Source organism: Loxodonta africana, chromosome 3, assembly GCF_030014295.1.
Source record: "Loxodonta africana isolate mLoxAfr1 chromosome 3, mLoxAfr1.hap2, whole genome shotgun sequence".
NCBI lineage: Eukaryota > Metazoa > Chordata > Mammalia > Proboscidea > Elephantidae > Loxodonta > Loxodonta africana.
In genome coordinates, this window is record NC_087344.1 from 165,098,400 (window position 1) to 165,125,128 (window position 26,729).

The window sequence follows — 26,729 nt, forward strand, 5'->3', positions numbered from 1 at the left end:
TTGCCCTATTCCTTACATTTGCATCACATGACAATTTACAGAGAGTTTCCATATCCTTAACTTCCCCGCCTCTGTGGGGTGGGCAAGGCAGGACAGATACTATCCCCATTTTGCTGATATGCCCAAGAACACAGTTGGACGGAAAGTACCATCAGGACCCTAAGCCACAGCCCCAGTTCTCAGGAGCCACAAACTCAGGTCCTGTTCCTTGAGCATAGTGGAATAGAGAAAAGAGCAACGCAGGGACAGATGCCCCTTCCCAGCCTTCAGCTCCCCCCCTCCCCAAGGCTGGAGGACAAATATGACAAGGGACCTGGAAATGGCCAGAGGCTAAAGCAATGTCAAGGGAAGAGAGGGAGAGATTGGAAGTTGTAACTAAAGCAAAACTCTGTCCCCTTTGGCTTTAGTTCAGAGCCATCTGGAAAGGCGCACCGAGGTCCACAGGACACTCCCAGTCTTTGCCTCAGGAGTAGGGTGATATTGGCCGCGACTCCGCAAGTCTGGCCAGGACTGCAGGGTTCGAAAAGTCAAGCTTCCTGGGGTGCCCCACGGAGGTGGGAACGAGGTGGCACCGCCCCCTCCCGGACGCGCGTCGAGCGCCCTCTGTCACCCTACGCTGCCCAGCTGGAGACCCAGAGATGAGCAGGCCTGCCCAGGTGCGCCGGGGGTTGGGCTGGAGCCCGGAAGGTGCGCCGCCCCGCCCCGGGCATGTCTCCTCGACCTACCCTCGCGTGAAAGTGAAAGTGTCGGGGCCAGCGGAGGTAGAGGATTGGGGGGCGGGGCCGCCGCGGACCCTGGAGCGGGCGCCGGGCACCGGAGGGGCCATGGATGGGCTCGGCCGCCGCCTCCGAGCCAGCCTGAGACTGAAGCGCGGCCGTGGGGGTTAGTGCCGGGCAGGGGCGCCGGGGCAGTGCGGAAGCCGGGGGCAAGGACTGGATGCTGACAGGGGTGGAGAGCCAGGGGAGGGGGGCACTGAGGGTGGGGATCGGGAACAGTTTGAGGGGGATTCAGAAGGGCTGGAGACGGGGCGCAGGTACAGAGAGAAAATGGCCAGGTGGGGGCGGGGCGGGGCGGGGTCGGAGGTCAGTGGGGTGGTGAGGTCTAAGGGAGTAAGGGGGAGGCAGCGGATCCGGATCCGAGGAAACCGTTGTGGGGCCTCGGGGCCACGTGTCCTTCCAACCAGGAAGCTTGTGGTGCAACCGCAGCGGTGTCCTCCTGGGAGACGCCGCCTTACCCCCAAGTCTGCCTGCTGCTCCGCCCTACCTCGTAACTCTGGACCCTGCTGTGGTCTTTTCGCTGTTCCTAAGAGCTGATGCAAGCCCCTGCCCCACAAATAGCTACCAACCACAGAAATCACCTCCACCCAGGGGCAGTGAGGTCAGAGTGTGGCCCCGGGCAGACCTGCTGGTAGAGCCTGGCTCAGCTACTTCCTTAAAATGTGCGATCTTGATAAATCACACTTATCCAATTCCCCAACCCCTCATCAGAGAAATGGGGGATAATTCTTCCTGTCCAGTGTTGTGGGGATTATATTTAAAGTCAATATTAATTTCTTTTCTTCCTCCTTAGTAGGAGGACTGGACTGTTGCAGGAAGGCAATTAGGAATTCATTCATTCAACAAGCATTCATTGCTGCTTACCACTAACCAGCCCTATGGCTGAGTGGCCATAACCCCTAGATACTTTGCCCAGAGATCCTGCATTCTGCGGGAGATAAGAGCAGATTAAAAAGTGAAGAGGTGCCCTTTCCAGACAGCCCACCCCTTCCAACTTTGGCAAGTCAAGAGGAGGAGTGAGCCCCCCTCCAAACCATAGATCTGGGATACCCCAGGGGGTGAAAGTCAATGCTCCCTGCTCTGAACTGAAGCAACCTCTGAGTCATCTGGTTTTTGTCCTGTTCCCCTTTCTTCTGCGAATCTCCTCCCCCACTCCTCCTCCAACACTTGTTCTCCATAAAAACAGGTCCCTAGTGTCTGGTCATTCCACTTCCATCAAAGGGGAAAGATCAGAGACCACTGGGTTCCTGGGTTCTGGAATGACTGTAAGTGACTGGAGCAGAATGCAGGTTGGAGCTGTTGTACTCTCTTCCTAGGGGCTCACTGGTCAGGTCTTTTCTGTCCTCCCCTGATCCTCAGAAGTCTGTGTGAATGGATAAGGTCTGTTCCCACAGCCCAGACAAAACAATCCAGTTGTCCTCACCCACCCCAGCACCAACACAAGGCTGATGAGGGTACCTGTAGGAGCTTCCTGGAAGTGGAGGAATTGTAAGACCAGCTCCCAGTATTACCTGTCCTGTGGTCTGGCACGTCTCAGGCCAGGAGAGTGTGCCCTTTTCACCCCATCTTCTATACTGTCTTCTACCTTCCTGGGGATATTACACCCCCTCTTTTGCCTTTTGGCCTCAGGACAGTTCTGTGGTAGGAGGGTGAGATAAGTGTATGTGTGTATAACATCCTGGTGGGGGTGGTGGTGGCAGTGGTCCTAGGTTGAGAAGAGGCAAGCTGGGAGGAAAGGCCAGCTGTCCAAATCAAGGTCCCAGAAAGTCCCCTCACCTATATTCCAGACAGTTCTGAGATGTCTGAAGTGACTGTGGGAGGGGCTCCCTAGTGGAAGAACAAGTGTAACCAGACTCCTGGCTTACCTAGGAAGGGTGGCTCCCTCCTCAACTAAAAACTCAGGATAACAATTCCTTTCTAGGGCACTGGGGACTAAAAGAGATGATTATATGAAACATACGGGTTTGATGGATATTAGTTTTCTCTCCTGTTGTAACCCCCTGTGAAAGAGGGGAGAACACATTCTTTTTCTGGATTTCTTGGCTTCGGCCCTCAAGTTTCTTTACTTCTTCTATCAAGGAGTTTTGCGGCTGTCTTGGCTCTCCTGATAAAGCAAGAGGAAATGGGCTAAAAATGAAGCCCAAAGGATTTAGAGAAAGAGCTAGTTTCCTAAGGTTCTGGAAGGACCAGTTAGAAGATTCTGGTTCTCAAAGACCTCTGTGGAATGTTTTGTGTGTCATGCTTCCAGAAGGCAGGGCATCTCATAATCCCCCACCCTCACTAACCAAAAAAACCAAACCCATTGCCAGCGATTCAATTCTGACCCATAGCGACCCTAAGGACAGAGTGGAACTGTCCCCTTAGGGTTTCCAAGGAGCACGTGGTGGATTCGAACTGCCAGCCTCTTGGTTAGCAGCCATAGCTCTTAACCACTCCACCACCAGGGTTTCCCCGCCCTCACTAAGTCCTGAATTACTCTGTGCCTCAGTTTCCCCATCTGTGTCGGAAAGATGCTTATTGCTCAGACAGGTGGTGAGGATTAGGCAGCAAGTCTGAAGGTTGGGAGTAAGGCATGGTGATGGCTGTGGTGACAACTCCAAGTGTCCCCGTTCACCCTTTTCCCCCATTATAGCATTTATAACATTATTTACTGTGATTGGGGCTTCCTCCTAGGAGTCCTGGCTGGGACACTGAAAGACCCACACTGAGTCTTAGTTTTTACTAGTCCCACAAAAACTGGTCTGGTGGTCTTAGGAGCACGTTAGCGATCTCCCCTCCTCCAGTAAATACCTCCCTCCCTTCCAACAAAAAACCAAACCCATTGCCTTGAAGTCAATTCTGACTCGCGGTGATCCCATGTGTTATAGAGTAGAACTGTACTCCATAGTGTTTTCTTGGCTATAAACTTTACAGAACCAGACTGCCAGGACTTTCTTCCATGGTGCTGCTGGGTGGGTTTGCACTGCCAACCTTTAGGTTAGTAGTCCAGTGCAAACCACTTGTACCACCAGAGACCTCCTCCTCCCAGAGGACTGCTAATTCTTTGAGGGAGCGGCAGACGCTGGAACCAACCAATTTAACCCCTGCCTTCTCCTTGAGGCAGCTTCCTAGGAAAAGCCCTTATCTCCTACCTCAGGCATTTACTCATTCAAGGGCTTATATGAGAGTCCTAGGTGAGGTATTGCCATTCTCTCCAGACACAGCTGAGGACTGGCTCCCAACTGAACCCCAGGGGCCATGCTCTGCTTTCAGCTGACCCAACAGGGAAAAGGCTGAGCAGGAGTAGGGGTGGAGATGGAGATCACCTGGATGGTTTCCATAGCCACTGGGTGACCCTCAGGCTGCTAAAATACAATAGTTCCCACTCAGGGCCAGGGAGAATCTCTTGAGTCAGTGCTTCCTATTAGGGAAAACGGATCCTTTGCTGGAGCCCTGGAACAGTTCCCAGTGTGGAAACTCTCCGTCTTAGTCTAGGAAGTGCTGCAGGGGGTGAGAGATACTTTGTTGTAGAAATTCCTGAAATATCAGTAACTCTCCAGCTCAGAGGTGGACTTTGCTCTAGCTCCCACCACTAGGAGAGGAGACTTTTAGATCTGTATTGATTTATAGGACTCCCTTCTCTCACTGGAACAATGTATCCATTTAGATAATTATTGGGCCAAGCCTATTTATCTTAATCAGGGGCAGGCAGCTGGCATCCTGCAGGGAGCCTCTGGTCATGTGGGCGGGGTTGCAGCCTCGAAGTCCTGGAAGTTCCAGAGAGCAGCAAGTGGCCTTGCATGGGGATTTTCAGTTGCTATTGACTGTGTTAGAGACCTCGTGGTGCAGTGGTTAAGAGCTTGGCTGCTAACCAAAAGGTCGGGTGTTCGGATCCACCAGCTGCTTCTTGGAAACCCTATTGGGCAGTTCTACTCTGTCCTACAGGGTCGCTATGAGTCTGAATCGACTCGATGGCAATGGGGTGTTTTTTTGGTTGGATACATTGAGAAGTGAAAGGTCAGGAAGTTACGGGGGTATAAGATCCTTGCCCTGGGACCTGCCCTGTTCACTCCCCACAGTCCAATGTTATCTGCTATGGAGCATTCTTCTCTATCCTGAGCTTGTAAATAAACCATTACACAACCTGGAGACAGGAATTCAGAATGCTTAGGTTTTTTTTTAGGGTCGCTATGAGTCGGAATCGACTTAACAGCAACGGTTTTTTTTTTTTTTTTTTTAGCCCAGAAGCAGCTGGGCCTTAGAGGTGTTTGCTCATGACCTTTTCTCTCACCACACCCTGAGGCTTTTGGGAGGAGCTGAGGTCTGAGCTGCTGTGCCAGGATGCTGCCTCTGTTGGTGCTGGGCGTCCTGCTGCCTTCCTGGGTCCTGTCACATCCTCCTCACTCAGCCATTGGGTACACAGCATGGAAGCTGCTCTCCTCTATTTGGAAGGCAGTTTGTGGCTCAGCATGGCAGAATTGTGGTTGGCGACGGAAGCGGGATCCCCTTTCTCAGACTTTCTGTAGCCAGGCTGTGTTGGAGGAAAGGGAAGCACTCCATGCCCCTCAGGCCCTGGAAGATGGAAGGACAAGTGGTAGGCCGGGCTCTCAGGCTCTTCCGCAACCGGCTGCCCCGGCTCCGAGCAGGTCTGGACTGGAGAGCCCACTTCCTTTTTTCCAGGGTGACCCTCTTAGAGGGGCTGTGTTTCTTCCTTGAAATGCTCCTTTCTCCTCTTGCTTTTATATCTCTACTTCCACATGGCCCCCCATGTGACCGGGCTGGGAGGTTTCCTCTGTTGGTTTTAGAGCCAGCCATGCCCTCTGTAGGGGTTGTGGGGTCACAGTCACATGGCCCTGTTGTGATTTATTTATTACATATCTACTCAGGACATGCTGTGTTTCAGGCACTGGGCTAGGACCTGGGCAACCCGCAGGTAGGCAGACTTGCTGCAGTACCTTGGAGCATAGGGCCACCCATGTGGCCTCCCCAGTACATGTCCTCGGTTTCCAAGTCAGTGGTTTCTTTCCACCTCTGGGTGCCCAGTGGTTTCAAGTCTCCAAGGCAGGTTTAGAAACTGCCCAGCTGAGTCTGATCCTGTTCTGCGACCTGAGATGCTGTGTGCCGGGCAGCCAGGTTCCAGGTGCCTCAGGGCTGGCAAGGCAGCAGAAGGTGCCTGGCTTCTCACAGACTTCACCTCAGGCGTGGACAGATGAGATACAGATTGGGCCCTGTTATCTTGTCTCGGTTTTAGAATCTTCCCAGGACAATACAGGGGAAGCTGTAAAGGAACTGGAAAGGGCCCAGGAGCTCCCTCCACCCAAGCCCTTTGGAGGACAGCACTTCTTTGAGTACCTTCTTGTGGTTTCTCTCAAACAAAAGCGTTCCGGGGATGATTATGAGCCTACAATCACCTACCAGTTTCCCAAGGTAAGGACTCATGGCAAGAGGCAGGTGTGTGAGAGGGGAGACAGAGGATTGGGTGATGTGAATGGCGGTGGTGGGGGTACCATTTCCCTCTCCCCACCCTGCCAGTGCTGAGCCTGGAGCTGCCCTGAGCTGCTGCCCTCTATTTCCTTCTTAGCCCGGCCTTGTTTTCTGTTATCGCCGATAGAATCTAGGTCTGACTGCTTTGTGAGGAGCTGATTGAGTGAGGCACCCAGCACTGCCTCAGCTTGTTCCCTAGCCGGGAAACTGGGGTAGCTCTTTAGTCCCTTCTGGGACCTCCCAGTTCTTTCAAATTCAGTCTTCAGTCACCCTTCTCTGGAGAGAAGCTTACCTCCTGCCAGACCTTGATGAGGATCCCCTCCCTGGGATGGGTGGGGCAGGCACAGCTGGTAGGAAGGCCCAGCACTCTGGTCACAGCCCAAGCATCAGGCTCCTGCTTGTCTGATCTGCGCTGGGTGAGGGGTTGGGGACAGTGCATCCCCGTTCCTGACTGGGTTGATCTTTGGCATACTGAAATTCCTGTGGACTTGGCCAGGGAGGGGCTGTCTCAATTTTGGGGGCATTCTGGCCAGACCCAAAATGAAGTCCTGGTGCAGAGTGACAGGTGAAGGGACCCTTTGGGCCCCATCCCAGAGGGAAAGCTTAGAGCCTAGAAGAAGCTTCCAGCCCTCAAACCTCTCCTCCCCTCAACTCCACAATCCACTTACCTCTTTTTCTTCTCCTTATAGCGGGAGAACCTGCTACGGGGCCAACAGGAGGAGGAGGAACGGCTGCTCAGTGCCATCCCCTTGTTCTGCTTCCCAGATGGGAATGAGTGGGCACCTCTCACTGAGTATCCCAGGTCAGCCTTGGGACAGGGGAGTCTGGGATTGTGGAGACTGTGAGTAATGCTAGAGCCATGTGGCCCCTGTGCACCCGTCACCCCTGTGGGGGAGGGGGGGACTGGGGTTGACTCATTTATAAAACGTCTTGCCTGGGGTCTCTCAAGGCCAAGGGTATAAGCCATCTCCTTCCAGAGGAGTCATCTCCTTCCAGAGGAAGATGAGGTCCTTTCACTTGTCCTAGGAGACATCCTGACTGCTCTCTCTCCTTCTACTGTTTTGCTCTGCCATGGGCAGAAGCTGGACTCAGCTGAAGACCTCTAAGGAGGCAATATAGCAATGTCTCTTACAGCATGAGTCCTGGGATTTGGTTCCCTGAGTTAGAATTTTGGCCCAACCACTTACAAGTTGAGCGACCTTGGGTAACAAATGCCCGCTCAGAGCCTCAATCCCTTTATCTTTTAACTGGGGACAATAATTGTACCTACCTCATAGGGTGGTTTTGATTGAGAATTAAATGAGATGATATGCTTAGAGCTTGGCCCCCCAGTAAGGACTTCTACTGCCTTGATTCAGTAGCAGCTCTCTGCCCTTCTCCCCACCCCCTCACCACCCCTCTGATGCTGGCCACCTTTCTGCTTTATAATCCAGTGGGCAAATGCAAACCAAGCCTTATTTGCTCTTTCCCAGGGAGACATTCTCCTTCGTTCTGACCAACGTGGACGGGAGCAGGAAGATTGGATACTGCAGGCGCGTCTTGGTCTGTGCAGCTCAGAACTGCCCCCTCCTCTCTGCAAACTGCTCATCTCCACAGCTGGCCTTGCTCAAGCCTCAGCTGCAAAAACCAAGGGTGGTTTAGAGAGAGCAAAGCCCAGCGCCTGCAGCCATGTTGGTGTCCATTGTGTACCCCTGCAAGAATGAGGCATAGTGCCCCTTCCCACCCCTCTAGGGAGCTTTGCTAGTCATGCCTGGTCTTTGCTCTCCCCAGCTGTCAACAGCCTCTCTCATTGTGGGGGGCTGCAACCTGTACCTCTCTCTGCCCTCTCTGTCCAGGTTGAGTGGCCTTGGCTCCTGGGCCTCCCAGAACATAGGCTAAGATTTGGACAACTCGGTTCAATTCTTCAGTCTCAGGAGGATTCTCCAAGTCACCTCCACAATGCATTCCTCCTAGCCATTTCCTCATCTAAAACACACTTTCCCCCTCTCTGAGCTGACCCCAGGTGGTAATGGCACTGCAGGCAGCATTGCTTGCCTGTGAGCTCCCAGCCCCATCAAGGCCATCTTCCTTTGACCTTGGTGGTCACTCTGGCCTCTCTACTGCCTGTCCATGAGCAGGACCTCTGCACAGCCAGGCCTTTCTCCCCGTGGCCCACCATTCACCATAAATTCCCTGCACTCCATCCATTGTCCTTGAGCCCCTCCAGCCCCAGCTGGGGAAGCCACAGCACTGAAGGCACCTCTCTGCCCTCCCCAGCCTGCTGGCCGCGGCCCTCGCCTTCCCAAAGTGTACTGCATCCTCAGCTGCATCGGCTGCTTCGGCTTGTTCTCCAAGGTAGGGTGGACAGGATTCCTCGGGGCCCGTTAGTCCTGCTCCCCTTCCAGGCTCAGCCTGGCTCCCCGCCTCTCACTGTGCCCCCTGAGCCCTTAGGGGAGCTTCTCCCCCACAGCTGGACTCAGCATTGAGGCCCACTTGGGGAAACTGAGGCAGAGAGGGGCTTGGGCTTGATTGCTTTTAGGGAAAAAATGGGAACTGAAACGAGGGGGGGCGTTTGACCTGAAGAGAGAGCCATTTTCCCCATTGTAGGAGGTAAGAAGGGAATTGAAGCAGGACAATGGGAGGAGCCCCAGGCCAGGACTCTTCTGTCTGGAGTTTAATTTCTCCCTCTGTGAAATGGATATAATAACCCCTCACCCTCATACCTCACAGGCTAGTGTTAGGTTCAAATAAGGAGATATATGAGAAGTTATACAATGCAGAGCACCAAATTAATATGAAGAGAATTATTATAGAATAAGGGTCCCAAGCAGAGGTGTATCTACAGGCAATAGCACCAATGGCAAGCACTGAAAAAGCGCCCCTTCTGGGGCGTAGGGAGGGTAATCAGCACGTAGGGGAAATCTTTAAATTGCATGCCTCCACAATTCAGGTGAGTACACGGGGTTTTAGGAGCAATCTCTAAGTTGCGCCTCCCCCTCCCCTCAGTTTCAAGATGAACAGATAGATATTGATAGTGGAGACTTGTCAGCGAGCGAACACCTTCCACTTCTTGTCTGGCTGCCTCATGTGCCTTTCATGTTTGTGGCACCTTGGAATATCATTCCTTGCCTTGTCTGGTGCCCCCTTGAATTTGTGCCCGGGGGGAAACTGCCCCTCTCCCCCTATGCCTCTGTTTCTGCCATACTTGAGGAAGGACGTTGGGCAGAACCGGGTTAATAGAAACTGCTCAGTAGCGCCCCCCCTTCAGTGGTGCCCAGGGCATGTGCCATGCCTTAGATATGACTCTGGCCCTCCCAAGATCCCCTCTGACTAGTTGAGGGGTAGAAGAGAAGTTGAGGTTCCCAGGACTTCTGCTGGAGCTAATACGAGTGTCAGTATACTTGAGTTAGGATGAAAGAGAATTTCCTCCAATAGGATGGGGCAAGTCTTGGTGGCCACAAAAGGGCTTCCGTACACTCTGTACCCTTGGAGGAGGGGGATGGATACTCTGTCAGCCTTTGCTTAGGGGGAGTGTTCATCTGTGCTGTGATCTGAGGGATGGAAGTTGAACCGACCCTGGGAGTCTCCAATGAAAGTTGGAGGACAGAGTGACACCCAAAAGGCTTAGACTTCTAGGCCCCACTTCAACCAGTACAAATGAACACGGTCCCACCAAGGGTGGTAAGAAGGGAGGGACGCGGATTGGTGGAGAGAGGGAAAGAAGGCTAGGCAAAAGCAGGTCTTATGTAGGAGATAAACAGCAGATTATTTGGCTTGAGACCAGTTTCTGCTAGGGAGGGAGAGAACCAGTTGGTGGAGAAGCCTCAAGAATTGATGAGGATTAGCTGGACCAGCACGGGAGCTTCACTGTGCCAGATCCCTCATCATGGGACATGTCGGATCTCTGCCCCCCACCCGGTGCACCTCTTTGAGCTATGTCTCTTGTGGCCCTTTTCTGTGCAGATCCTGGATGAAGTGGAGAAGCGGCATCAGATCTCCACGGCGGTCATCTACCCGTTCATGCAGGGCCTCCGAGAGGCGGCCTTCCCTGCTCCTGGGAAGACTGTCACCCTCAAGAGCTTCATCCCTGACTCAGGCACTGAGGTGGGTTAGCAAGACAGGGGGGACCCTCCATGGCTAGAGAGAGCAGGCCTCTGTGGCACTTCTTCCCACTGTTCTTACATTCACCAGGTTAATATACAGAGAAACTGAGGCAGGCAGGACTGGACTTGCTTAGAATTACTGGCAGAGCTGAAAACCAAACCCAGATTTTCTGATCCTCCCAACTTGGTGTCCACACGGACCTAGTTACTGTTCAAGCCACCAAGATTCCTATTTATAATAAAGCTATCACGGAAGTTGAGACCTATGATGCCAGAAAATACTTTGTCCCCAGACTTCAAACTGCCACTTACTCTTCCACCCACCTTATCCTCTTGTCTCTGTCTTATACCTTCTAGTGTTCATGTCTATTTCTCATCACCCATCCCCATGCCCTGAGTTCCACCCATTCCATGTGGGGATGCTATTGTTTTAAGGCCACTTAGCCCAGACTCCTGGTATTCTAGATAAGTTTGTGTGCCCTTCTGAGTCTTGGTTTCCTCATATAAAAATAAGAGGAGGGACTAGATTTTTTTCATTCACTTAGAAAATAAGTATTGAATACTTATTATGTGCCATCCTCTCCCACCCCCTCCCAAAAAAAAAAAAAACCCTGTTGCCATTGAGTTGATTCCAACTCATAGTGACCCTATAGGACAGAGTAGAACTGCCCCATAGGGTTTCCAAGGAGTAGCTGGTAGATTCAAACTGCTGACCTTTTGGTTAGTAGCTGAGCTCTTAACCGATGTGCCTCCAGGGCCAAGCACTATACTATTTTCTGGGTATAAAGAGGTGAACAAAATGAACATGGCCTTTGACCTCATTTAAAGTCCATTTAAATTACAAACTGTGTAATTGTGATGAAAAAAGAAAATAGGGTAGTACATGAGAAAATAGTGGGGAAACACATGTGCTTTTAGGTGGCCAAAAAGTCCTCTGAGACCTGAATGAGAATGAGACTGAAGGGAGAAGAGAAATCCCAGGGACAGAAAGAAGCCAACATGGCCGAGGCATAGTGAGGGAGGTGGGGTGTGCTCAGTAGGACCAGAGAGGGAGACAGGACCTTGTAGCCATGCTAAGGATTAAATCGATGTTATCCTTAGAACAGAGGGAATCCCATCAACAGATTTTTGCAGGGAGACAGTAGCAGGTTCATTCCCATGAGGGAGAATGGAGTAGAGGCCAGCAAGACCCAGGTTCTGGGGTCTGTGTGACTGTGCAGTGTGACCCTTCCTCTCTGGTTTCCCCACAGTTCATCTCCCTGACACGGCCCCTGGATTCCCACCTAGAGCACGTGGACTTCAGTTCTCTGTTACAGTGTCTCAGTTTTGAGCAGATTCTGCAGATCTTTGCCTCTGCGGTGTTTGAGAGAAGAATCATTTTCCTGGCAGAAGGCCTCAGGTAGGCCCAGCCACTGAATGGCTCCCCTGAACTGCTCCCCTGAGCTGGCCGGCAGCCCTGGGCTCAAGGGAACAGACCAGACGGTTCTCAGAGGAGATCAGGCTGTAGGACCCTTGTGCTCACTGCCCTTCCAGCTCCTTGACCTGCATATTAAGCCTAGAGAAACAGCTGCTGTAGCTCTCCGGCTCCTGCCTCCAGACTTGATTGCTGCCCAGGCCTGAAGAAGGCTCTTGATTTAGCTCTGAGAGGAGCATTAAGTTTTCCTGGGACAGCCCAGGTGGGGACCATTTCGGGTGGATGCAGATCTGATTCTGCCTTTGAAAAGCTGTGGGAGGCAAGGAGGGTGGAGGACAGAGCAGGAAGGCGTATAATGGTATGGAGGTTAAGCCATCATCCTAATGACAAACATATTTCATCTATCCATGTATTCACTCATTCAGCAAACATTTATGGCATGTCAGCTGTTTGCCAGGTGTCCAGCCTCAGGAAGATAAATACAAATAATATAGCCCTTGACTTTAAGGAAATACAGAATTAATGTAATAGTTGAAAGCATAGAGTTTAAAATTAACAGAAGCTTCAAATCCTATTCCTCCACTTTTAGCTGTGTGGTTCTTCTTAGGTTAATTTCGTAACTTCTGGAAGTCGTGGCCTCCTCATCTATAAAATGGAAATAACGATTGTACTATCTCATAAGGTTGTGAGGATTAAATGAAACCAGCTGCTGTGGAGTCGATTCCCACTCTTGGTAATGCAGGTGTGTCAGAGCAGAACTGGGCTCCATAGGGTTTTCAATGGCTGATTTTTGGGGAACTGGATCACCAGGCCTTTCTTCCAGGGTACCTCTGGGTGAACTCAAACCTCCAACTTTTTCGTTAGAGGTTAACCGTTCGCACCACTCAGTGACTCTGAGGATTAAATAAGCTAGTGCACATCAGGTCCTAACACACTGCTGGGCACACAGAGGCTAGCAGCTTAGTAATACATTGTTAATAATATGTTCATAGTTCAGTGACTCTCTGTGTGTAGCCAAAGCAGGGTACTGTCAGAACGTGGTCTCCATCTCTGAGGTGCTTCAACTGTGAAAGAGACACAGTGAGGCATATGACAGAATAAAAAAAATTTTTTTTAAGAAGGAAAAAAAAAATCATAAAGCAGTAGGGGTCAGGCCTTCTATCGATACCTGTAGGAGAGAGCTACGGATATTGGGCTCACAATTCTCGTTCTACATTTTAGGGAAGAAAAGAAAAAACGTATATTAGAGACTCAAACAACAGAGGTCAGTGGGTTGGCTGAATGTCATGGGTTTCAGAGGAAAGGAAGCTTGGGCAGGGAATGGGACTTGTGAATTGAAAACTGTGTAAAAATCAGAGTGATAACCAAATAGGAACTGGTCATAGGCTCACCCTTGAGGGAAGTGGCATAATCTTTTGCTTTAGAAATACCTCATCCGCGCCCAGCCCTGTACAGAAATGAGAAGTTTCTCTTGTGGCTGGGGCTGGGATTCTGGGCCTTCCAGGAAGTGCAGGTGACTTCACTTCTTAGGTAATTCGGGCTTGGGCAAAAGCTGGCAGGGCTTAAATACCAGGCACGAACATTCCCTGGAGAGATCCCTCACTCCCCAGTTCCTTCTCACACTGTTTTGCTATCTCTGAAGCTTGGGCAGGGAGGGAACTTCCAGTCAGACTGGGCCTTGGCTAGACTGTCAGAGACTCAATGTTTCTAACTCAGGAAGTGCTAGCTTGATACCAGGAATTGAAACAAGGTTTCCGCGTCTATGTTTTTATTGGGCTTGGCTTGGGGGCAATTTGGCTGAAGAAATGAAGAGCCATGAAAGCTAATGGAGAATAAATAAGACAGAGAGTGGGGTTGTGTGTGGGGTGGACCGGGACTGGGTTGTGACTTTGGCAGTAATAACATGGGAATGCTTCATTGGAGCCACCTCTGTGGGACTTTCCACGTAGGAACTGCTATGCAGAGCTTCCAGGAACCTAGGAATTTCCCAAGCTAACTCAGGCACCAACCTGGTCATTTTAGGTCACTATGAGTTGGAATCGACTCCATGACAACTGGTACTGGTAGAGTAGCCAGAGGGAGCCATCTATACATAAAGGATGTATAGACTTAAGGAAAAAAGGTCTTGCTATGCCCCCAAGGCACACCATATGCACTTCCTTCACACTGTAGTATAATGGTTGGTTTCCATGTTTGTGTCCATCTTTACCTTCTGAGTTGCTTGACAGCAGGGACAGTGTCTTGTTCTTCCTAGCAGCTGTATCCTTAACACAGTCCTGAGCACACAGAGGCTCAATCAGTTATCTGTTGGAATGAAGACATCTCTCCTTCCTTTGCCTCTTTAGAGCCTCTGGTGGTAAAGTGGTTAAAAGCTTGGCTGCTAACCAAAAGGTCGGCAGTTCCGATCCACCAGCTGTTCCTTGGAAACCCTATGGGGTGGTTCTACTCTATCCTATAGGTTGCTATGAGTCGGAATCAGCTTGACAGCAACAGGTTCTTTTTTTGTTTGCTTTTGTTTTTGCCCAGTAGAGAGTTGAGAAAACTAACCGGGAGGATAAGGGTCAAGTAGAGGCCCATCCTTGATTAGTGGAGCCTCAGCCTCTCCTGGTTTCTGCCCCTCCAGCAACAAGTCATCACACGCTCTCGGATTTGCTTTTGTGTATCTAAACAGGCAGACATGTAGCAGCTGCTGTGCTGTGGGCAGCAGGCTCTGTAGGGGGATGGGGTGCAGGCACAGGGAGACTCCTCGCAGTGGCTCTGCTGGGTGCTGGGGGCCCCTGACTCTCGTTCCCTGTGCTCTGTCCCCAGCACCCTCTCCCAGTGCATCCACGCCACTGCTGCGCTGCTCTACCCCTTCAGCTGGGCGCACACCTACATCCCTGTCGTCCCCGAGAGCCTTCTGGCCACCGTCTGCAGCCCCACCCCATTCATGGTTGGAGTGCAAATGCGGTTTCAGCAGGAGGTTATGGACAGCCCCATGGAAGAGGTATGCAGCAAGGGTGAATGATTCAGAGCCAGGCAGACCTGGATTTGAATCCCAGCTCTGCTACTAACAGCTGTGTGATTCTGGCCAAGTCACTTAACCTCTCTAGGTCTTAGCCTCCTTGTTTGTGAAATAGGGATAACTGTTCAGTTCATAGGGATTCGGGGGAAATAACCTCTGTAAAGCCCCTAGCCCAGTGCCTGACACATAGTTGGTGCTAAGTGTTTGCTCCTCTCTCTTGAATGATTTCCCTTTGGGCTTAAGAAAGAGCACACAGTTTATTGTGAGGTCATCAGACTGACCTATACCCAGCAGGTTCCATGAGCAGTCCCTGGGGTGTGCCCTCTCCCATCTGAATGGGTCATCACAGCTGGTTTATACAACACACACCTCACTGGAGTTCCTTCAGGTGTCTTGGAAGAGAGCTGATGGCTTCTTCCTACAAACTGTCTTGGTTGATGTCTAATCTTGAAAATACAAATTTTTATAGCAAAAGCCATCTTGCTGATTAGCCCAGCTGCTCAGAGCTCAGTTGGCTAATGAGGACATGGGTCCAAATCCCCTTTGAGTCCATTAGCTTCTTGTTTATTGACTGTAGGCTCTGCCCCAGATATAGCAGAGGGCTCTGTTGTAAAAATGGGCATTAATAGCATAAATGTATCCCCAGTGTTTAAAAAGGAAACCCCAGTGGCATAGTGGTTAAGAGCTATGGCAGCTAACCAAGAGTTCGGCAGTTCGAATCCACCAGGTGCTTCTTGGAAACCTATAGGGCAGTTCTACTCTGTCCTGTAGGGTTGCTATGAGTTGGAATCGACAGCAACGGGTTTGGTTTAGTAATGTTTAAAAACAACTCAAAACATGTGCTGTGCTTTGAGTTGCGGGTAGGAAGAGGTCAGTAGGACCTTCAAAGGATAGCGTATTACTATATCCTTAGCCAGAGGAGCTACTTCGGTATGTCTATACTGGCTAATGGTTGACTTACTCTGTTCAGACAGAGCACCTACCAAGGGAAAAGGAGGGTCTAGAAGTAGATACTAAAATGGTATGGTCTTCCCCATTTTACTTAAAGAGAAAACTGAGGCCCAGAGAACTGACTTGACTTCTCTGAGGCCACACAATCAGTAATGGAACCTAGCACAGATAAACCCGAAACCCCTCTAATAAAGCAGCAATTCCATTTCCCAGGAGTATTGCTGGGAAGTAAAGAAGAAGGCTGTTTTCCTTCCTTGTTCCCCTGGCCCTCCCGCCCTTCTCAGAACTGCTTAGTACACATGCCCTTTGAACCTGCCTTAGTCTTGTGACTAAGTGGGACACAGTAGTAGCCCCGTGTTTAGCAATAAGACTTAAAAATGTCCCAACTAGGAAGTTATGAAACTTCCTGACTCTGCAGCTACAGCTCCTCAGAAGCTGCAGCTATTCCCCCGACTGCCAGGTGGAGAGACACCTGAAGGCCAGTGGGACCCCCGCTCTTCAGGAGTTCTGGCCTATTTTATTCCTCAGCAACTGCTTTGTGAATAAGCAAGGGATAGGAAAGGGGGAGGGACATAAGGTGAGGATGGGTGTTGGGGAGATTCTCTGACTCCCCACAGAAGCTCTCTGGAAGGGATTTCTCCACAGATGGTAGTGTACTCCAATATGGGAAAGCTCTGTGGGAACAATCTCACACAAAAAATTCTTTACATGTACTCTTTCCTCAAATGTCCCAAATGAACAGTCTTTCCTTCATGAAGCCTGAGCCTACGTATACGTGTGGTTTCAGGCCTGGACTAGTTCAATGTTTCTCCCCTGATGACGGATAATTACAGTGCCTGCTCTGTCTTTTGGCATATTTTCAGTCACTCTCTTTCACTTAGAAGCGAGAATGGAGGGATCATTCACTTGATTGTCAAGACCAAGGGTCACAAACCAAAAAAGCCTAGAGGGGCCTAGCAGGCATTTAAGTGACCAACACAGCCTTTGGGGGTTGTGGTAAACTGGGGAGCCTGTGCCCTGCTTGAAGGCTGCTACTCAGTTCCATCTGAATACCGTCCTTAAGAGAGGTGGACCACTGTTATTAGAGCTCCTGATTTTTCAGGAGAAGCCAGAAATCCAAATGTTACATTAAATTATCCCATTTTAATACTGGAAATTACTTCAATTATTTAGAAATACTGTATGGATCAATGAAAGAGATCTGTAAGTTGGAATCAGTTAGCAGGCTGCCTATTTGTAACCACTGGTGTGGAGTTAAGGCCCTTCAGGCTGTGCTGGAGCTAGCAGTATTAGTACTCAGGTACCCCAAACTCCAGCCCTGTGCTCACCTGCAGCCTATAGACAAGTGGTCTCTTCACATCCTTTCTTTCCTCCTCCTGTTGACCCTGGGCCATTTCCTCTCTTCCTGAGTTTCCTGCTACAAGGCTGAAAGCTCTGAGGGTTTTTTTTTTTTTTTAGATAGTGCTCCAGGCAATTGTACATAAAGCCGTTGCAAGCATTAAAGGGTCCTTCACAGTGGTTAAGAGCTTGGCTGCTAACCAAAAGGCCGGCATTTGAAGTCACTAGCCGCTCCTTGGAAACTGTATGGGGCAGTTCTACTCTGTCTTATAGGGATGATATGAGTCAGAATCAACTCGCCAGCATTGTTTTTTTTTTTTTTTTTTCTCGTTTGTTTGAGTTGATCAGAGGGCAGGGAGTTGAAGGCTGTGAGGAGAGGAATGTAGTTCCTGGGACAGCACAATCTAGGCTTGAAACTGGTTCTGCTCTTTGTTAGCAAAACTTCTCTGAGTCTGTTTTCTCACCTGCAAACTGGGGGTAGTACCTGTCTCACAGGACTATTGGAGGGTTAAATGAGATCATATCTGTAAAGCACTTATCGTGTGTGCCATGTACTAAATGCCCCATATATGGAAATAATGACTGTGATCCATGTTTACTAAGGCAGTGACTGGCTATGGTTTCCCCATATTGCATTCCCCTTCTACCTTGGCTCTCTTCCTAACACTCCTTTCCTAGCTTCTGAGTTTTAGGGAGGGAATTGAGGTTTCCAAAGAGGGGAATGTGAGGGAAAGTGGCAGAAAGGAAATGGGAATTGAAGATGCTGATTTTGTCATTACCTGGGCTGAAAAGTACAGCCACAGATATGCAGATGGTAAGTCCTTCTGAGGTCTATGACAAAAGGGGAAGAGATAAAGCTATTCTGTGTTGATTTCAGGTCCTGCTGGTCAATCTTTGTGAAGGAACCTTTTTAATGTCGGTAAGTGTCTGGGTTCCATCCCATGCAGGCCCACCACCAACTCGATCACTCTAGCTTCATCCATATTCCATTTATTTCAATGGATATTAAGTGCTTTATTGAGCTAGAATCTGCACTAATTAGACTTCCCTTCTCTCAGGGAGCTCACAGATAGACAAGGACACAGACACTTTCACTATAAGGCAATCATTGTTAGTAACTTCAGAGCGAAGGATATAAACCAAGTACCATTAGGCATCAAGAGAAGAGAATATTGCTAATGTTTGGAGACAAGCTGAAGACCAAGAAACAGCTTCTGTTGTTTCTCTCCTATGTGACAGATTCTTGGGGGTGGGGTGAGGTAGAGAATTCATGCCCTTATCAGGCCAGCCTCCTTTGCTCCACACTTCCTCCTGTATTGCTTAACCTCTGAGCTAACCCTGTCCTCTCTTAGGTTGGTGATGAAAAAGACATTTTACCACCCAAACTTCAGGATGACATCTTAGACTCTCTTGGTCAGAAGACCGAAGAGTTACAGAGTAAGTCCTATGCCCCTCTTATTTGCTTTTCTCCAGGGAGCTCAAGGGCATGATTCCCAACCATTCCCTTCCAGAACTAAGATCAACTTTTACAGCAGAGCCTTGGGCCAGCCCCAGAGGCCTAGATCCGAAGGGAAGTCAGAATATGAGATTTTATTCTTCCTAAGCAATGGTAGTCTCTCCCTTCAATCAGTCAGTGGGAATTATAAACCCACCCACCCATTTCCCCAGGAATTTTCAGCTTACAATGAAAGCCATAATTGGAGCTGAGAGTTTGAGTAATTTCCTCCTTCTACTACCCTCTGACATGGCCTCTATATGTCCCCTACAGCTTCAGAACAAATCAATGAACATGTTTCAGGCCCGTTTGTGCAGTTCTTTGTCAAGACGGTGGGCCACTATGCTTCCTATATCAAGCGGGAGGCAAATGGGCATGGCTCCTTCCAAGAACGGTCATTCTATAAGGCTCTGACCTCCAAGGCCAGCCGCCGATTCGTGAAGAAGTTTGTGAAGACACAGCTCTTCTCCCTGTTCATCCAAGAAGCTGAAAACAGCAAGAAACCTCCTGCAGGTACACAGTCTAAGCCCAGAGAGGGTCACCACCTCCAGGTTGTTGTTGTTAGGTGCCATTGAGTCAGTTCCGACTCATGGCGACCCCATGTACAACAGAACGAAACACTGCCCGGTTGCTATGCTTGAGCCCATGGTTGCAGCCACTGTGTTGACCGATCTCATTGAGGGTCTTCCGCTTTTTCGCTGTCTACTTTACCAAGCATGATTTCCTTCTCTAGGGAATGATCCCTCCTGGCAACATGTCCAAAGTATGTGAGATGTAGTCTTGCCATCCTTGCTTCTAAGGAGGATTCTGGTTGTACTTCTTCCAAGGCAGATTTTTTTGTTCTTTTGGCAGTCCATGGTATATTCAATATTCTTCTCCAACACCAAAATTCAAAGGCGTCAATTCTTCTTTGGTCTTCCTTATTCATCGTCCAGCTTTCACATGCATAGGAGGCAACTGAAAAAACACCATGGCTTGGGTCAGGCGCATCTTAGTCTTCAAGGTGACATCTCTGCTTTTCAACACTTTAAAGAGGTCTTTTGCAGCAGATTTGCCCAATGCAGTGCGTCCTTTGATTTCTTTACCATTGCTTCCATGGATGTTGATTGTGGATCCAAGTAAAATGAAATCCTTGACAACTTCAATCTTTTCTCCGTTTATCATGATGTCGCTCATTGGTCCAGTTGTGAGGATTTTTGTTTTCTTTATGTTGAGGTGTAATCCATACTGAAGGCTGTGGTCTTTGATCTTCATTAGTAAGTGCTTCAAGTCCTCTTCACTTTCAGCAAGGAAGGCTGTGTCATCTGCATAATACAGATTGTTAACGAGTCTTCCTCCAATCCTGATGCCCCGTTCTTCTTCATAGAGTCCAGCTTCTCCAATTATTTGCTCAGCATACAGGTTGAACAGGTATGGTGAAAGGATACAGCCCTGATTCATGCCTTTCCTGACTTTAAACCACGCAGTATCCCCTTGTTCAGTTCGAATGACTGCCTCTTGATCCATGTGAGCACAATTAAGTGTTCTGGTATTCCCATTCTTCACAATGTTATCCATAATTTATGATCCACACAGTCAAATGCCTTTGCATAGTCAGTAAAATACAGATAAACATTTTTCCGATATTCTCTGCTTTCAGCCAGGATCCATCTGACATCAACAATGATATTCCTGGTTCCACGTCCTTTTCTGAATCCAGCTTGAATTTTTGAAAGTTCCCTGTCAATATATTGCTGCAGCGACTTTTGAATGATCTTCAGCAAAATTTTACTTTCGTGTGGTGTTGATGATATTGTATGATAATTTCTGCATTCAGTGAGATCACCTTTCTTGGGAATAGGCATACATACAGATCTCTTCCAGTCGGTTGGCCAGGTAGTCTTCCAGATTTCTCGGCATAAATGAGTACTTCCAGCGCTGCATCCATTTTTTGAAACATCTCAGTTGGCATTCTGTCAATTCCTGGAGACTTGTTTTTCGCCACAATACTTTCAGTGCAGCTTGGACTTTTCCTTCAGTACCATTGGTTCCTGCTCACACGGTATCTCCCGAAGTGGTTGAATGTTGACTAATGTTGTTGGTATAGTAACTCTGTATATTCTTTCCATCTTCTTTTCATGCTTCCTGAGTCATCTAATATTTTCCCCATAGAATCCTTCAATATTGCAACTCAAGGCTTTCTTCAGTTCTTTCAGCTTGAGAAATGCAGAGCATGTTCTTTCCTTTTGGTTTTCCATCTCTAGGTCTTTACACATGTCATTATATAATACTTTACTTTGTCTTCTTGAGCCGCTCTTTGAAATCTTCTGTTCAACTCTTTTACTTCATCATTTCTTCCTTTCACTTTAGCTATTTGACGTTCACGAATAAGTTTCAAAGTCTCTTCTGACATCCATTTTGGCCTTTCTTTCCTGTCTTTTTAATGACCTCATGCCTTCTTCATTACGATGTCTTTGATGTCATTCCACAATTCCTCTGGTCTTCAATCATTAGTGTTCAATGCATCAAATCTATTCTTGAGATGGTCTCTAAATTCAGGTGAGATATACTCAAGGTTGTTCTTTGGCTCTTGTGGACTTGTTCTAATTTTCTTCAGTTTCAGTTTGAACTTGCATATGAGCAATTGGTCTGTTCCACAGTCAGCCCCTGGCCTTGTTCTGACTGATATTGAGCTTTTCCATTTTCTCTTCTCACAGATGTAGTCGATTTGATTCCTGTGTATTCGATCTGGCAAGGTCATGTGTATAGTTGATGTTTACACTGGTGGAAAAAAAAGTCGTTGATCTTGCAAAATTCTATTATGCGATCTCCGGCATCATTTCTATCACCAAGGCCATATTTTCCAACTACCAGTCCTTCTGTTTCCAACTTTCGCATTCCAATCTCCAGTAACTATCAATGTGTCCTGATTGCATATTTGATCAATTTCAGACTGCATAAATTGGTAAAAATCTTCAATTTCTTCATCTTTGGCCTTAGTGGTTCGTGTGTAAATTTGAATAGTAGTCATATTACCAGCCTTCCTTGCAGGCGTATAGATATTATCCTATCACTGACCACATTGTACTTCAGGATAGATCTTGAAATGTTCTTTTTGACGATGAATGGAATGCCATTCCTCTTCAACTTTTCATTCCTGGCGTAGTAGACCATATAATTGTGTGATTCAAAATGGCCAATACCAGTCCATTTCAGCTCACTAATGCCTTGGGTATCAATGTTTATGCATTCCATTTTTGACAGCTTCCAATTTTCCTAAATTCATACTTCATACATTCCAGGTTCCAATTATTAATGGATGTTTGCAGCTGTTTGTTCTCATTTTGAGTCATGCCACTTCAGCAAATGAAGGTCCCAAAAGCTTGATTCCGTCCACATCATTAAGGCTGACTCACTTTGAGGAGGCAGTTCTTCCCCAGTTGTCTTTTGAGTGCCTTCCAACCTGAGGGGCTCATCATCTGGCACGCTATCAATGTTCTGCTGGTATTCATAAGGTTTTCACTAGTTAAATCTTTTCAGAAGTAGACTGCTGGGTCCTTCTTCCTAGTCTTAGTCTGGAAGCTCAGCTCACAAGCCCCCACACTATGACAAACTGACAGACACATGGGGGGGTCCTTCAGGTTAGGTGCAACTGTATGAAGGATGAAGAGGAGGGGAGGAGGGAGTATTTCCCTCTAGGGGCCCACAGAATAGCTGTAATTGTATCAGTGGGATTGGAAGGAAATACCATGAAACCTAAGAAAATGCTTAGGGGGCTGACATTTTGTAGAAGGTGCTATATTCTGCAGCCACCTGGACTGTATTATTTCCTCTTTGTTTTAATCTGGAGCTAATTCCTGTTAATTATCCTTTGTTTGAGGGCCCCTTTTTGGGGGCCAAATTGAATACCTTGGCTCTCCAGACACCTGTGTAGGTGTGGGAATCCTGGCAGGGATGGGAGTGTGTGTGTTTGTGTGGGGTGGAATTAGAAAGAGAGTATTTCTGACCCTCATGCCTGAGCTCATCATAGTCTGGCAGATTAGCTGATTCTAAAACCTGTATCTGAACCCACAGGCTATTTCCAGCGGAAAATACTTGAATATGAGGAACAAAAGAAACAGAAGAAACCAGGGAAAAGGTTGTGAAATAAGAACTGTGGTGAACAGGTGTGAAGAGACCTACAGGCCATTTCTGGACTCGGGCCCCTGCTAGCATGGCAGGCTCAGTGATGCTCTCCACCCCAGTGTCCACAGCCTCCGAGTCCTGGTAACCAGGTCTTGCTTCAAGCTGGTGTCAGAGTTTGGGATCCCTGGAATTAACTTTCTCAGGACTTTGGAGGGCTCTGGCCCCTGTGCTTACAGAGCTGGACTGAAAGCTGCGTTTTTTGCAGAGGTGACACAGCAAGGAGACAGTAGTACAGATGTTATAGAGGCTTGGTTAGAAGTTGTTGCAACTGGCCTCTCCCAGGAACCACTAGTACAAAACCCTCAAGCAGAGAAAGCAGTTGTGGCCCCAAGGCTCAGCTCTTCAATACGAAAATGGTCTGTGGACATGTGAGAATGAGAATAAAGATGAAAACCTTCTTGCTATTTGTGTGCATCTATGGCTTCCACTATGGGAGGAGAACAGAAGAACAAGGCAATAGATGTGAGGATAAACTGGACTAAAAGCAGAGGACCTGGTTTTGGTGGTCCTGTACCCTGGGGCTGTGTTTGCAGTGGTAGAATTACAGGGCTCAGGAGTTCTTCCTCTTCTAATAGGAGGGGCAGAAGGTATGGGTGAGAGCAATAGCACTGGAGGACAGGGCAGATGAACCTTGGTTCAACTCAGGTGTGTTCTTCAGAATCCTGGGAGGAGAGGCTGCTAGCGACAGGGAAGTGACTGCTGTCCAGGAGCAACTTGAGGGTAGGAATTTCAGGCAAGAGAAGTAAAGAGCACTATATCCCTTCCATAAACAGGCCTACTTGTCTATCACTTCATTTGGATTTGTCTTTTACCTCCAGTTGTACACATTTAGGGTTCCAAGAAGCCCACTTTAGCTCTTTAGCTAAAAGTGACAGGATCTCTGCATTAACATTTTTTTCCCTTTAAGAAAAGAGATCACAATCGTAAGGGTCCAAGGGGTTTAGTGGTCACCTGCTCCATCCTCCTTCTCTACCTCTACTGACAGCTTCTGTTTAAACACTGCAGGAGATGGGAAACTTATTTAGAAGTGTCTTTCAAAAATTCTACCTTTTTTACATATGTGATTGTGGCCCTCAGAGGTCCCTGAATTCTATATAAAGAACATAAATGCTTTTGGAAGGTGGAGTTAAAGCCAGTGTAATCTCATTGGGGGCACAGGGGCCTCCTGCAGGGAGCAGATGTTCCACTACTGATAAACACCACCCTAACTACACTGCTACTCTTCACAGCTTGTAAGAATACCTGCATTTTTTAAGGTAGTTTAAGGCAGTGTTTCCTAAACCTAACTGCACCTCAAAGGGTTTCAGAACTGGGCCTAAAATCCTTACAAGCTTATGAAAATATTTTCTGAGGGCCTATCCCAAATCTATTGGATCATCTCCAGGGATAGGGCCTGGCAATCTGTAGGAGTTCCTTCAAGTGATGTTGATGTCCAAGCAGGTTTGGGAACCATTTGGTATAGGGCACTAAAAACCAGGTAACAAACTAAGTCAATGTACAGTGAAACCTGTGAAAGCTGAACTCGACGGGACTGCCTTATTTTTCCAGGTCTCACATTTCCCGCCTTTGACAGGGTACAATCTTACCACTTTTCTATTGCTCTCTATTAGTGGAAAATATCTGCACATTCCTTCTCTGACAGGCTTCCACCTTACACAAGTTCCGGCTTTCACAGGTTTTACTGTATCTGAATATGCAAGAAGAGCTGGGGCCAGCTGAGGTTTACTACAAAAGCACTCTTGATCTGATGGGATGAAGAAAGCACACACCAGGTATGTGAGCACGTTTCAGATTCCCTAATGGCTGAAAAAGGTTCTAGGAGAATATACATATTTCACTTAGCCCTCAACATCTCAGTTTAGCTTTAGCCTTTCAAGACCCAGTATGGCGCAGGAGAGAACACTGTACCAGGATTCAGAAGACCTGGATTCTAGAACCTGTTCTGAAAAGTAGCCATTATGTGACACTGGCATGCCATTCAGCCTCTTCAGGCCTCAGTTTCCATTGTAGGTTATTAGCAACTAATAATGAAATAAGACAGTAGATGCAAATGTACCAACAAAGTAGAATGAACCATTTTTCTTTTCTCTGCTTTGCCCTACCTTTTAAAACTTGATCTACTTTAGCATTTCTCTATGTGTGCTTCTCTACCCTAGATGCTGGACAAGTTGCTAGTGAGCAAAGGTGAGAAGAGATTCCCCTTTCCTGTACAGTCTAACAGAGAAATTGAGGGCTGAACTGTCACTGCGAGTCCAGATCCACATGGGATCATGCGAACCATCAAAAGGGCAAGCAAGGGGAGTTCTGGCTGCCAGGCAAGGCGGTACAATTATCATTTATCCACGATGCAATATATGGAGACAGGTATAAATAAAAACTAGTAAGATACTTCATTTTAGCCAGTAGTTTAAACCTTTTCTATGGTCTTCTTCATTCAAGCAACTCAACCATCTATATACTGAAAACAGATCTGGCTCATAGTTATTGAGGACACCTGCTTCCCATTTCAAACTGTAGTATAGACACTGAGTAGCCAGAAAAGGACAATGCAAAGTGACCCATCATGAGGCCCAGGCAATTAGTGAAAGTCTGGGAGGAAAGTTTGAGAGTCCTATGTGACCGATAATTGCAAGGGTGACAAATACAACAAAAACTTATTCAGAAGGAAAATAAACATAGTTCTTCTTTTTTACGTTAAACAGTTTACACAAAATAGAAACGTCATAGGACACATCATGACAATGCAGCTGACTGAATTTCCTTATTTATTAAAAAATAGAAATAAATTTTGCTTTAAAAAAAAAAAAAGACCTTAAAACTTAGTTTATCTTTCCACTGAATAACACTGAGAAGAAAGCTGGCTTTCAGATTATGTATTTATTTAAAAAAATAAAATGGATCGACAAAGTTACCACATTTTTCTGCATGCTGACAGGATTTCCCAAGCCCATGAAAGATATTACTTCTTGAGCAATTAAAATGACTTCCTCAACAAGGTAAAGACAGGAAATCTTTCAATCCAAATTCAAAGTCTTTATCACTAGTTCCATCTCACAAGCTAGTGGAATATCTCTGTGCCACAAGCTGAGCTGCTTAATAAAAGAAAGCTTGAGAAGACACTAAACAAGGATGTCAATAAGAGATGATGATTTGTTAAAATTGTAAAGCAACCATCTTTTGACCTGCAAATATTCTACATTAGAAATCTCCACCTCTGGAGATCTGGTTCCCCATGACAATATTATGATGAATCCAGGATAATTACAAACACATGGCATTTTTTTCCTGCATGCTTTCTTGGGCCAAACCCTGTAAGACCACATGTACAATTTACAGGATGGGACTTGAAATTCCCATTCTCACAGAGCATAGTTAAGGAGTGTTACCAGTAACAAAGAATAAAAGTTATACAACATTGATTATTATAAATTATATTTGTTCTTATCCACCCCATTCTCCTTAATATGTTCAGATTCTTTCCTTCAAAAAACACAAGTTTCCTATACAACACCAATTACGTCATTAATGATGATTAGAATGAGCTGTAGAGACCTTGATCCTGAAGACATGTATGTGAAGGTGAGACGCAATTTGATTGCAGACACTGACACAATAGCGGATCAAATCAAAGAATGAGAAGACCTGGAAAAAAAATACAATTAGATTCTCAGGACCTGCTTAGACCCTTGCTGAAAGTAAAGAAGAATGGCCTCTAACTTTCTTCTTCTCTCTCCAGATTCACCTTCAATTAAATACAATTTAATGACTGAATTTCCTCATGGATCTTTCCTTTACACCAAAGGTCAACAAACTCTTTGAGAAACAGTAGGCGTTACAACTGCTCAACTCTGCCATTATAGCAAGAAAGCAGCCACAGATAATACATAGATGAATGGCCATGGCTGTGTTCCAATAAAAGGTCATTTATGGAAATAGGCCATTGGCCCACACTGTCCGAAATTTGGAATTTATGAGCCTTGAGGTAGGCAAGACTGACATTCCAAATCTTTATATTATCTATCTCTCACGACTGACGCACTGA

General features: G+C 47.5%; 2 protein-coding genes across 8 annotated transcripts in view; one reads left to right on the plus strand and one right to left on the minus strand.

The window, feature by feature from the left end:
* Positions 1 to 662: 662 nt before the first annotated feature.
* DENND2D (DENN domain containing 2D) lies at positions 663 to 23,091 on the plus strand. Of its 3 annotated transcripts, none has more exons than XM_010589566.3 (12): positions 663 to 882; positions 6,007 to 6,182; positions 6,929 to 7,041; positions 7,712 to 7,781; positions 8,496 to 8,573; positions 10,182 to 10,322; positions 11,572 to 11,720; positions 14,544 to 14,721; positions 17,906 to 17,947; positions 18,381 to 18,465; positions 18,797 to 19,036; positions 22,577 to 23,091. In XM_010589566.3, exons 1-12 carry the CDS (start codon positions 825 to 827, stop codon positions 22,645 to 22,647), a joined length of 1,401 nt encoding a protein of 466 aa, XP_010587868.2. In that variant the 5' UTR covers positions 663 to 824; the 3' UTR covers positions 22,648 to 23,091. The 3 variants fall into 3 exon arrangements, with proteins under 3 accessions (XP_010587868.2, XP_023403224.1, XP_064138490.1); XM_023547456.2 differs by lacking the exon at positions 663 to 882 and adding an exon at positions 5,294 to 5,401; XM_064282420.1 differs by lacking the exons at positions 663 to 882; positions 17,906 to 17,947 and adding an exon at positions 5,294 to 5,401.
* Positions 4,953 to 26,729, minus strand: part of CEPT1 (choline/ethanolamine phosphotransferase 1) — a 60,985-nt gene continuing 39,208 nt past the window's right edge. For all 5 annotated transcript variants that reach the window (XM_064282421.1, XM_023547457.2, XM_003409571.4 and 2 more), the window contains exon 9: positions 4,953 to 26,329. In XM_064282421.1, coding sequence (XP_064138491.1) covers positions 26,210 to 26,329 — 120 coding nt within the window. In that variant the 3' untranslated portion in view covers positions 4,953 to 26,209. The remainder of the gene's footprint in view (positions 26,330 to 26,729) is intronic.

Excerpts from the sequence above, each read along its gene's own strand:
- DENND2D (XM_023547456.2), top strand. The coding sequence starts at position 5,314 with ATGCCCCTCAGGCCCTGGAAGATGGAAGGACAAGTGGTAGGCCGGGCT. Across the intron at positions 14,722-17,905 it reads TGGACAGCCCCATGGAAGAG|GTCCTGCTGGTCAATCTTTG; the intron begins GTATGCAGCAAG and ends TGTTGATTTCAG. Across the intron at positions 19,037-22,576 it reads CAGCAAGAAACCTCCTGCAG|GCTATTTCCAGCGGAAAATA; the intron begins GTACACAGTCTA and ends CTGAACCCACAG.